The sequence below is a fragment of the Heterodontus francisci genome, chromosome 37 (genome assembly GCF_036365525.1).
Source record: "Heterodontus francisci isolate sHetFra1 chromosome 37, sHetFra1.hap1, whole genome shotgun sequence".
In the NCBI taxonomy this organism is placed as follows: Eukaryota; Metazoa; Chordata; class Chondrichthyes; order Heterodontiformes; family Heterodontidae; genus Heterodontus; species Heterodontus francisci.
The window spans coordinates 5,630,998-5,643,023 of NC_090407.1; the positions used below are offsets into that span (position 1 = coordinate 5,630,998).

General features: G+C 44.3%; 1 protein-coding gene across 2 annotated transcripts in view; it reads left to right on the forward strand.

Annotated features, from left to right (window-relative positions):
* Positions 1-12,026, forward strand: part of casz1 (castor zinc finger 1) — a 310,863-nt gene that overhangs the window by 242,373 nt on the left and 56,464 nt on the right. Inside the window, exons 9-10 of one of the 2 annotated variants that reach the window (XM_068016933.1) lie at positions 3,178-3,234; positions 7,237-7,327. In XM_068016933.1, the coding sequence (XP_067873034.1) occupies positions 3,178-3,234; positions 7,237-7,327 (148 nt within the window). The remainder of the gene's footprint in view (positions 1-3,177; positions 3,235-7,236; positions 7,328-12,026) is intronic. The other variant, XM_068016934.1, reaches the window with a different exon arrangement.

Here is a 12,026-nt window from a genome sequence, read left to right on the forward strand (position 1 = left end):
TTTATTGGGAAAAACAGATTGGTGGTGAGAGGAGGGGGAGGGGTAGCTGCAGGAAGCAAATTGTTTTTTTTTAATAAAAAAGGCAAATGTGTCTCAGTCTTGGAGGGATTACCGGTTATGCAAAATAAATATTGTCATAAAAAGGCAAAATACAATAACAGCATTTAGTAAAAGGATTTAGGATTTAAATATGAAAATAAACGGTTCTAAGGAAAAATATAATCCTCCCTGCCTGGCTGTTTAAAACTGAAAGGTGCATTAACGATGTTTGAAAGAAAGTGTTGCTAATTCCTGCTCACCCATGCCAACTCTAAGACCTTGGTGGATTTTTACATCTTGTTACAACTTGCTTTTTTTTTTCCAGTTTCAAAGATCCATCTTTAATTTAATGCTGTGGTTGTGATACATGTAAATAAACGAAATAATTGAGCTGGATTTTGCATATGCCACGTTGTCACTGGCACCCACTGTGAACAGAAAAAGGGGTGGAAGCTAATTATTTGGCACTAAGCCAAGAGAGTTACTTGGGGGTGAGGGGGTGCGCAGGGTGTTGGGGGGAACAATTTCCTCTGCTCATTTGTGGTAGAATCATATATCCCTTCTTTGTAAACACATTGCTCGTCCACACACACACCCAAGTTCACCCGACATGACAGGTGTACACTATCCTGAGCCGTCAGTGTGGGATGACTCGAGTTATGAGTAATGAAAGATGGAATATTGTAATACTTGGATCTGAAGTTCTTTAGACTGGAAGGGAATGGGAAGCCATTCCATCCTCTGGAATTCCATATATTGGGAATGGGAAGAGAGTCATCAGCCATCAGTGGGTCGACTATCTAGTATCTTGGTCATGTCCCATTCATTACATTCCACTCCAAGTAGGAAGAAGTCTCAACAAGAAGATGACTCTTTTACCATTCCCAATACATGGAATTCCAGTGGATGGAATGGCTTCCCATTCCCTTCCAGGCTACAGAATTTCAGATCCAAGTATTACAATATTCCATCTTTCATTCTCCATGACTCTGGTCATTACACATTTACCATTATCAATCTATTGGCTCATAAAGGACCCTCTTGGGAAAGTTTTTTTTAATATTGGAATGTTTTCATTTCAGTTGATCAGAAATTCAGTCTGGTTTAGAGAAGTTTAAAATGCAGATATTTCATGGCGTTCCCTGTGACTGAGCCAAGTGTAGCAGTGCATTCAGCATCATCGGCCACATTTACCCCATGAACACTGTAAACCCTGCTGTCCCCTGTACATCTGTCCACAGAGCTAGAATTCATTAAAGATAAAAGTGGAGAGTTTGTGAAGTAAATTTACTAGCTGTGGGCTGTCTCGGTTTGTGCTGCGTAGTATTGTTCAATTCTGACACACAGTCTATAAACCATTGTAAACGAAAGCAAGCCAGGATTGTGGAGATTGCCAAGTTGAGACTGAATCCTTCTGATCTGAGTGACAACATGTTGGAACATTAATAAGTTGCATCTTTGTGCCATCTATTTGTCATTTTTTTTTTACGATGTGTGTCCGATGATTGAATTAGTTATTTCAATTTTAAAAGACATATGCTTCCTACAAGTTAGTCAGAATGTTGTGTGGTATGAACACTAGCTACACGGCATCACTGTAATTACCACCCAGAATGCATTGAATGCATTGGTATTCATTAGGTGCATGTCACATGCTGGATTCCTAAGGACAGTGATACCTGATTGAGAACATTAGGAAGTCGGTTGTGTTGCTGAATAAGCTTCTCTAATTTGCTGTCTTTTTAATGGACCTAAGCTCTCCTCTCAGCTAATCCCAGCAGCAGAATCAGACAGGTTGAAGTACAATTACAGCGAAGGTTTGATATGTAGTGTGTAAAATTACGAATAACTATTTTCCATCTGCCACTTATGAATTATGAATTATGAGGACAGTTTTGTGCCCTGGACTCGTGTCCACGGGAGGCTGGATTGGAAAGTGGATAAACTGGTTCCACTTTAGAACCATTACTGACATAAAGGATAGGAGGATGTCAGCTCAGTCTGGATTTATACCCAGGTCACTGAGTGGAAGGACAATATTCTAACAAACTGCGTCTCTCAGTCTCTTTTGTTTACAAACCAGCTGTATATTTATTACTATTTCTAAATAGTAGTTTGAACAGAAGTTCCCCGCCATACACACACACACACACACACACATATACAGACACACACACACATATACAGACACACACACACACACACATATACAGACACACACACACACACACATATACAGACACACACACACACACACATATACAGACACACACACACACACACAAACGCACACACACACACACACACACAAACGCACACACACACACACACACAAACACACACACACACACACACTAGATCCCGGCATCTGAATTCATTCCCCATCCATCCCCACTCCCCGCCCATTTTTTAACAAACGTGTTCCAAACAGCAATTTGATCTTTAAATAGATCTGAGCAGATGAATGAATGCTGAATATTAACATGTTAAGCAAATCATTTCCATTTTCTGGGTGTCCAGACTTCCTCTCTCATCATAGTTTTCAGGAATTCCATGTACAAACCCTGCAAGTATTAACAGACCCCCAGAGACCCCCTCCAAATATGTAAATTGGGTGTTATTATTAATAAAATGGTTTATTGCACTGTGCAGCAACGGAAAGAATAAACCGAGCAGATTTTTAAAAATGCAGAAAAATTGACAAAGATGACTGGCATGCGATAGTCACAGGGACTCCCCCGCATCCCCTTGCAGAAACTTCTAGTCCTGGGACGCCATTATCAAAACCTACGCCTTACTGTATGAATCATCTGAGATCCCAACAGTGACTTTTGCAAGTTGTGCTGTTCTTTTCTGGGGCTTTACAGGCCTCAAATAAATTAATAAGAAGACAAAATATTGTGTGCCCTGTCTAAAATCCTGCACCAAAGTTCCTCTCTTCTCTTTCCATTGACTATTTAAAGTTGCAGTGTTCCCTTCTCTTCCCCTTCCTTTTGTAATCCTGCTTGGAACACTTGCTATAACAGTAAATTAAACAGAATAGCAATTTCTCCCCACTGTCCCTAGCTCTTGTTTTCTTTTTGGAACTGTTCCCTCCTAAGCACTTGATGTTTTAAAGTTATTTATATTTCATTGCAGTAATCTACCTGCTGATGGTCTCCACCCCAAATCACCCCATCTACTCAGAGATTGCTGGTTGGTTGATTTTTATTTTCTGAAAATGACCTGAAATTGTGAAGCTGATGGGTAGAAGGGAGTGTTACAGCTGTAACACAGCGTGGCTGTAATCAGTTCACTTACATTCCTGCTGCTGTGCTATCAGCTCAAGGACAGGTCACCTGGCTGTCACTGAACTGATGAAATCATCCAATAGAAATGAACAAGTAGATTTGTTGAAATGGGGACACTGCAGCTTTAAGTGAATTAAGCTATTAGAATGATGTGTTCCGTATTGAGGACTCATAACGGACGCCAACAACATCCTTAATCTCTTACTATCATCCATCGGCCAAACCCTTTGTTTGCTATGACTTTTTTTTTTAAGGAGGAGAGGAGTCTCAAGGCACCTTTATCCCATCCCCCACCCCCAGCTCTGCTCCCTGCTCTTTTTCTACTGGTCCAATGTAGGGGTTGCCAATCCTCCAGGACTGTTCTGGAGTCTCCCGATAATTAAAGATTAACCTCCAAGCCAGTGCTGTCAGCGAACCCTGGAGAACAATTGGGGTGGAGCAGTGGGGGGGGGGGGGGGGGGGGGAGGGGGTGGTGAAGGGAGAGGTGAACAATTCCATTTATTAGTTATAAAAATATTAGCGATGGAATAAAAGGCCTGTTTAACTATCAAGAATTGTCCGATTAGGCACCAAAGGGTCTGTTTGCTTTGTGATTGGTGGGTGAAGGCACGGATCGATGTGTTGGGCGGCCAATGGCAGGCCTGTGGGGGCGGGGCAGATGGGATCAGTGACTCATACAATGACCTCCAGGAATGCACCAACCAGAGTTGGCAACCCTGAGCCCAAGGAAAGTAACTGCGTCACGCGTTGCTCTCCTCCATTTCGATGTTTTCATCAAGTACCTGTCTCTGCAGACTAGCTGGGCTGCACCGCATAAATACAGAAGCCTGATTGCCAAGGAGCACAGCCACAGGCTGGTAGGCCGTGTCTGTTAGCAGCTAACCTCCTCAAACCTGGGAGCACGTTTTTTTTTTAGTAAGTTCTAAACTTCCACCCGTCACTAAGGACTACTGTACAGGGCCTATCAACAGGCATTGCATAGTCAATGAGGGCACCAAGGTGACATCATTAGCTTAACAACATTATCCCCAGGAACCAGAAGGGCCCAATTTGTGAGGCATTGTCCACGTGACTGTTGTCTCTGACTGCACCTTGTTGTCATGCTACCTAAAATACAAAAAACACAAAACCAGGCCCTGTTGCTATGTTCCCAGCTTAACAACAAGACTCACCACAGACTGGAACTTATTAAGATTGTTGTAATGCTACAGATAATTATTAAAAGGTAGAAATGAACTTTAGAGAACTGGTCTTCCTATGAGTATTATATACTACCTAACCTTCCTCAGTAAAATTCAGATGCTGCTTTAAAAGCTGCCAACTAAAATGACAGCTGCAGGCCTGTGTTTTACATGAACTCTGATTCAAATAATAGCTTTTACCTGTGGTTTGGTTATCAATACCAAGAAGAAGAGACCAGTGGCACCTTCATTACAGCACAATACATAGGCAACTAAGGTGGGAAATTCCTGTGTTTCACAGGGTTCATTCTGCCTTCCTTGTTGATATTACATGTGCCAATGATCAGCTGTCAGCAGTTTTCATTCTCTCTGTTGGAGATTGGGGACTAATCGCCAGTATGTGATACTTGTTTGCAATGAGTAATGTCATTTTTGGTATTTAAGAGTGTGTCGTGACCAGGGGAAAGGAGAAGGAAAAAAAATAAAGTAAGCCTATTGTAGCTTGGAAAGACAAACATAAAAAAAAAATCCCAAATCGGCTGGGATGACCTTATAGCCTCATTGTGTTAATCACAAATCAGGTTTTCTTCAGGCAGTAGGTTGGGGTGCATGATGATAAAGATGGTTGTTTTACATACCTGGGGTTTAAATCCTGAAGTTGGCACCTGCACAGTGAGGTTTGGAAATTCTTGGTTAGAGGTCCAACAATAAGGAGCATAGAAACTGACAGACTACCCTGTAGCAAGCGCACATTGATGAAAAATTCCTCTTTGATTCCTCCTTCCAGATGTAATGGCGGAAGGATAATTTTTTTTATTCTTTCATGGGATTTGGGCGTTGCTGGCAAGGCCAGCATTTGTTGCCCGTCCCTAATTGCCCTTGACAACTGGGTGGCTTGCTAGGCCATAAGAGGGCAGGAAGCTGGGAGGAGTTGGCGGGCAGTAGAGGTAGGGGATTACATATTCACCATTCTGTTTCTTTTAATCATTATCTTGGGTATACTGTTCCCCAGCTTCATCATGTTATGTTATTAAACATCCACTCTAGTGGCTCCCACTGAGGGTGTGTGTATACTTAGACTGATCTCCTAGCATGGGCTAAGTGCCTAGTCCCTGAGTTTCCTCTTGGTCCAGTTCACCTGCCACAGTGAAGCTGACAGCATTGGGAGGGCAGGTAAAGCCGAGACGTTCTACACTACAATGGCAATTGTGAGACCCTATTGGAGACAATCTCAGGCTAAGTGGAAAAGAAATCCCAGTGTAACCTTAACCCACAGTTTGTCTGAATGCACACAGTTGTTGTGCTGAGTTAGGAGCCTAAGGATTGTGACACTCCTACCGAGTTGTCCCTATCCAGGTATCAGCTCTGCTTGTTCTCACTTAGAATGGAGGCCAGCCAACATGTGACCCAGAAACATTTGAGTACAGTGTGAAACTATTTCTATATTCCATCTGTATCTGTCGAGCCACCCAGAGCAACACAGGGTCTTGCCTGAAGGACAGACTGTCTAAGGGGGTGACACAAGGTTAGCTTTGGAAAGACACTTGACTTTATATCACACCCATTTTGGTCTTCCAATGACTCAGCCTGAAACAAACTTGAGTGTGCACTTTGTGAAACACATTGGTGTTTGGAGCACAATTATTTCTATTCGGTAGCTGTTAACATTGAGAGGAGAGGGCGTTTTGTCACTATGTGTTAATGACATGGTAAATATAACGGGACAATTTCAATATTCCTAGCAAAATTGCCAATGTGTTCTTTGCAAATGCTTTTAACAATTTTGCTGGAAATGGTGATGGTGGGAATCTTTCTGCTACATTTACGATGTTACTAACACACGACGACTAAAGGAAATCTCCACCCCTCCGCCCACTGGTGTTTAGAATGTTGAGATGTTTAGGGGGCTGTGTCCTAATTATTGATCAACTGTTTTATATTTGTAGCTTCCCCTGAAAGAATAAGGGTTTTTAAATTCAATATAGGACATTTCCATCATTCCCCCTCCCCTTCAATAAGGAACATAGGAAGTAAGAACAGGAGTAGGCCGTTCAGCCCTCAAGCCTGCTCCACACTTCAATAAGATCAAGGCTGATCTACCTCAACACCACCTTCCCGCACTATTCCCATGTCCCATATGTAATTCCCTTAGTGCCCAAAAATCTATCGACCTCTCGGAATATACTCAATGACTGAACATCCACGACCCTCTGGAGGAGAGAATTACAAAAATTTAAAGCCCTCTGAATGAAGACATTTCTCCTCATCTCAGTTTGAAATGGCCGATCTCTTATCCTGAGACTGTGCCCCCCCCCCCTCCACCCACAGTTCTAGACGCTTCAGCCAGGGGAAACATGGAAAGTAATTTCAATATGCTGCAGTTCCACTCAACCAAACACTGCAAGATTGAGTACCAAAGCTCTGTGGAACCAGCGGCAGCGACACCCGGGCACAGCCTGATGTCTGTTCATGTCTCACTACAGCCAAGTGGACAATTTGCCACAGTATTACAACAGCTGGTCATGCTGGTCCTAGTCGAGTTGACCCTGGAGTCCAGTGTATTATGGAAATGTCCTGTATTAATCTATCAATAACTAGCATGTATGTTAGTTCAGGGCGTAAGAGGGTACTTCTTTAAACCACAGTTAGGCCATCAAAGAAAGGATAGCTGAAGGCAACGAGCTGGATATCTCACTGAGTCACTCTTGCTTTTTCCTCATTTGCAGGTTTTCCGGCAGTCAGCAATGTGGGCACATTCACTGTGCCTACCAGTACAGAGAGCATTATCACTGTCTGGATCCTGAGTGCAACTACCAGGTACAGTAACCATTCCAGGCCTCAAGTTTAACAAGACCTCTGTTTATACTAAAATAAGAAAAAACATGTTCTTTACAGATTTGCCTTTGATTTTGGTACAGCAAGTAAACACAAGTCAATTGCCCTATATATATATATATATATATATATATAAAAAGTGAGGAGTGAAATGTGAATGAATTCAGCTGACTGAAAGTGGAGTTAATAAAAACAGAAAGTGCTGGAAATACTCAGCAGGTCTGGCAGCCTCTGTGGAGAGAGAAGCAGAGTTAACTGACTGGATTTTCCCACCAGCTTCAGGAATATCGGGAACAAATAGGGATCCCAAGCCCACGCTTACCGCCAGCGAGACTGGCTGCAATCTTCCAGTTGGCGGACTCCACATTGGACGCCTTGGGGCTCACTGTTCTAATAAGGATGGTGGGCGGGTTCCCGAAGCTACTGAGCCAATCAGAGGGCCGGCAGCTCTGCAGCCTTGGCTGCCCCACCGGGAGAGGTAGATGCTGCTGAGACAGGTCGGGGAACGTGAGGGTGCCTCAACATAAAGGCTTCGTCCGAGGCAAGCATTTAAAGGTTAAATCATTAGGGCCGAAGCCATTGGGTGCCTCAGATCGGAGCGGAAACCCCTCCTGGTGGATCGTTTGGGCAGTGGGTGCAACCCATTCCTGCCCAGGGCCCCCGCTTTAGGGCATGGAGTCTCCAGCTTCAATGGCCCCCACCCGCAGGAGGCAGCCTCCATTGCAATGGCTGCCTCCACACGTGGCGGAGAGCTGCTCTGCCAGGGGCAAAATGCCAGCACGCCCACTAAATCAGACTTAATTTAGTCCATAACTGGCTTAATTGGTTGCCCGCCTCCGTGGTGCAGGCAGCCGATCTGGGTCCCTGCCCACCCAGGGAGAACTGAGAATGTGGGAGTGTGTCAGGGAGCCTTCCCAACGCAGTTATTCCCCACGCAGTTATTCCCGACGCAGTTATTCCCGACGCACTTCCCCCACTATTGTCATGGCCTCCAAGCCCATCAGCATATAGGGCGAAGAAAATTCAGCCCAATTTTTCAGATCGATGACTTTTCATCAGAACTGGGAAATGTCAGAGATGTAATTGGTTTTAACAAGTTAGAACAGACAAATGGAAATCCCGTCGGAGAAAAGAGTAGAACTTCTTCAAGGTGGGCAATCCTGGAAGACAACTGGCAGTGAATGCTGGAATTCTGACTTGCTGAATACTTCCAGCGTTTTCTGTTTTTATTTCAGATTTGCAGCATCTGCAGTATTTTGCTTTCATAGCATTGTTTGAATGAGGAGTTATTCTTGCGTTGAAGAATTTCGACAGCAAATTCTCTCAGGTTTCCTGTTCAGAGAAGGCAGCAGATAGAGGACCCAGTTCCTGCAGTAGGGTACATGTGGGTTGAGTGGGTTAGAATAGCACATAAAGCCATTTAACCTAAACACATTAACCAACGCACTGCCGGTGGAAATTAAGGTGTTAAGTCAGCAACGGGAAGTGCCAGCCCTGAATTGGACTTCACTCTCAGGGTGAGAGCAAAGTTAATATACACTCCATTAGACGGACTGTAAAATGGGGTGGGATGTAAATGGGGTATCTGGCCCGAGTTCACCATGTTCTCACTGAGTGAGTTGGGATAATATCAGCGGCTATTCTTCTTTTAATGAGATCTTCAAGGCAGATAGGCATCGCGAGGTGCATCAGCCTTTCCTGTAGCAAACGACCCACTGAAATATACTCAGCTGTATTATTATAAACAGCAACTGATTATCGATTCAGAATTAGTCTAACCAGAAGTTACTGGGAGGTATTGCACTACTGCTACACAGCAGGAGCACATGCCAGCAAATTGCACGAGTCCTGCCTGAATCAATGAATGAGGGGAGACTGTGGTGTAGTGGTAATGTCACTGAACTAGTAACCTTGAGGCCTAGGCTAATGCACTGAGGACACGGGTTCAAATCCCACCACAGCAGCTGGTGGAATTTAAATTCAATTAATTAATAAAAGTCTGGAATTGAAAGCTAATCTCAATAATGGTGACATGAAACTATCATTGATTGTTTAATGTCCTTTAGGGAAGGAAATCTACTGTCCTTACCTGGTCTGGCCTACATGTGACTCCAGACCCACAGCAATGTGGTTGACTCTTAACTGCCCTCTGACATGGTCTAGCAAGCCACTCAGTTAAGGGCAATTAGGGATGGGCAACAAATGCTGGCCTTGCCAGTGATGCCCACATCCCATGACAGAATAAAAAAGAATGAATGGAAGATCACAAATTGAGAAAGGCTGAAGCTGAAAATCTTTCCGTTAAGATCATAAGAACTAGGAGCAGGAGTGGGCCGTCCGGCCCCTCGAGCCTGCTCCGCCATTCAATAAGATCATGGCTGATCTTTTCGTGGACTCAGATCCACTTACCCGCGCTCTCACCGTATCCCTTAATTCCTTTATTGTTCAAAAAGATATCTACCTTAGCTTTAAAGACGTTTACTGAAGAAGCGTCAACTACTTCACTGGGCAAGGAATTCCATAGATTAACAACCCTCTGGGTGAAGAAGTTCCTTCTTAATTCAGTCCTAAATCTGCTCCCTCAAATCTTGAGGCTATGCCTCATTGGTGATTTTAAGGGACTGGTGCTTAATGCATTTGTGTGACATTCCTGCGGCTTTAAAAGGCACTAATCCTGTGACTTTAGCTGTCCCACAAGCACATTAAACACTCAAGCGCTAATATCGCCATTTCTAACCTTTAATCTGTAAAAATTGCGAAACTATTATGGGGTGATCCCCAGTGGCAAAGTGACGCTGGCCAGAAAATCCAGATTGTTACATTTTGACCCCAGAATTGTCATTTTTGGCAAAAATGTACACAATTTACTCTAAATTTTTTTTAAAAAACACATCTCAATATGGATCCAGCTGCTGGGTAAATGTTTTGAAGACATTGTATTTTAAAACAGAGAAAATGTAAGTTTTTACATTTTGGAGAAATTAGACTGAATCCAAGCGTCCCATTTTCAGTGGCTGGGCTGCTGAATCTATCTTTTGATTTTAAATTTTAAGAAATTGGAGAGAGGCTGCCTCCAATTTGAAACATCCTGTCCCTCACTTACCTGACATGGCATCCTGCTGCTCTTTCCAAGCTCGAGGGCCTCCTATTGACCCTCCAGTCTCGAGAGCCCCTCCTCCCCCACCATCCTTAAATGGACGGTAAGCCCGTCTCCAGACCAATTAAGGGGACAGACCTGTGAAATTCACAGTGAGTGACTGTTTCCCCCCGGGGGGGGGGGCGCTCAGGACCAGAAACAGTCTCGACCTCTGTTTCCTGCCCCTAGAGGGAAAATCCTGCCCCCATATGTCCACGCACCCTCTCCTTCTCCCTCTATACCCACCTGATATGAAGGCTACAATTGGTGTTGAGTCTCTGATATCTCCCACTCAGTGTCCAGGCTCCCGGCTGCAACTTTTTAACCAGTTTAGTTGAATGAATCAGTGCAGCTGGTCTGGTCCGCGGCTTCCTACATAGATTCCATCAATACTGCTCATTGGCCACTCCTCCAAGAAGCAAACCTGGGTTGTGTCGACAGGAATCCCTCTTCCCCGCCAGTTTTCCCTTCATTCCACCTCCCGCCAAACCCACACTGGGAGTGTGTGTTGGGACTGGGATTCAGAACTGGTATTTCTCCATCTGGAACATTTAGTGACAAGACTCACAAGACTGAAATACTGCACAGGAAAGCTGGGGCAAACAGCCAAAGGCACCCAAGGGTGCAAGTCTTGACATGCGTGTCCGTGCTGCGATTAAAATGGTTTACTGTTTACGTGGCTGACTCACTTTGTTTGTGATTGGTCTTAATTTGGGAGCACTTGAGGGTAGGAATCCTGTACGGCTGTACTGACTTTGGCTGTTAGTGGGAAACGGGCGAAATCCAAGGAAGTTAAAATGGGGAGAGATGTGCAAGGGCAGCTGATCCTGTATCCCTGTCGCCCAGTGCCAAAGTGACCCACTATGATTTCGCCAGCTCTACAAGGGGTCCTGCAGTTCGCCAGTCCCTGCAAGTATTCCTCGGAGGTTGGCTGGTTGGAGATCAGCCAGGGCAGTGCTGATTACCCCCAAACCCCCCCCCCCAACAACCCCCTGCCCCCACTCTCGCCCACAACCTTCCTAATTTTCCCTTTCCCTCCTCTTTCTGAATGTTCAGCGCTTGCTTCTGGCAGAATGAATATTGCCGGGGAGACGGGAGTGGGGAGAATCACAGCAGCGGCGAGTCTTGCCACTTTGCGTGGTGCACTAGCCTAATTGGGGCTGCCTCAAACAGGTTGATGTGAACAGCAGTTTGATGGGCTCTGAACTGAGCTTCAGTGGCCCCTGTGCTGTATTTACAGTTCCATTTAACTCGTTTTTCCACGCAGTGCTTAACATTTGCAAGAACAAAATAAATTAATCAATTTCTAAAAAAAAAAAGTGCAAACCAGATTTACCTCCTGTAATATCTCGCAGCTTTTATTTATTGTTGATGGTAGTACTGTGATTTCTTTCACATGGGGGCTTTTTCGTTCCATTAAAAATCATTGCGTTTGTGCCAGCTGGCTCGCTGTGATCCTTGTTTACTGTTCCCAGCATCAGTCTCACCATCTGTTGCCATTTTAGTGAAGCATCATTCCTTGCCTTGCAGACTGAATTAAAAAAT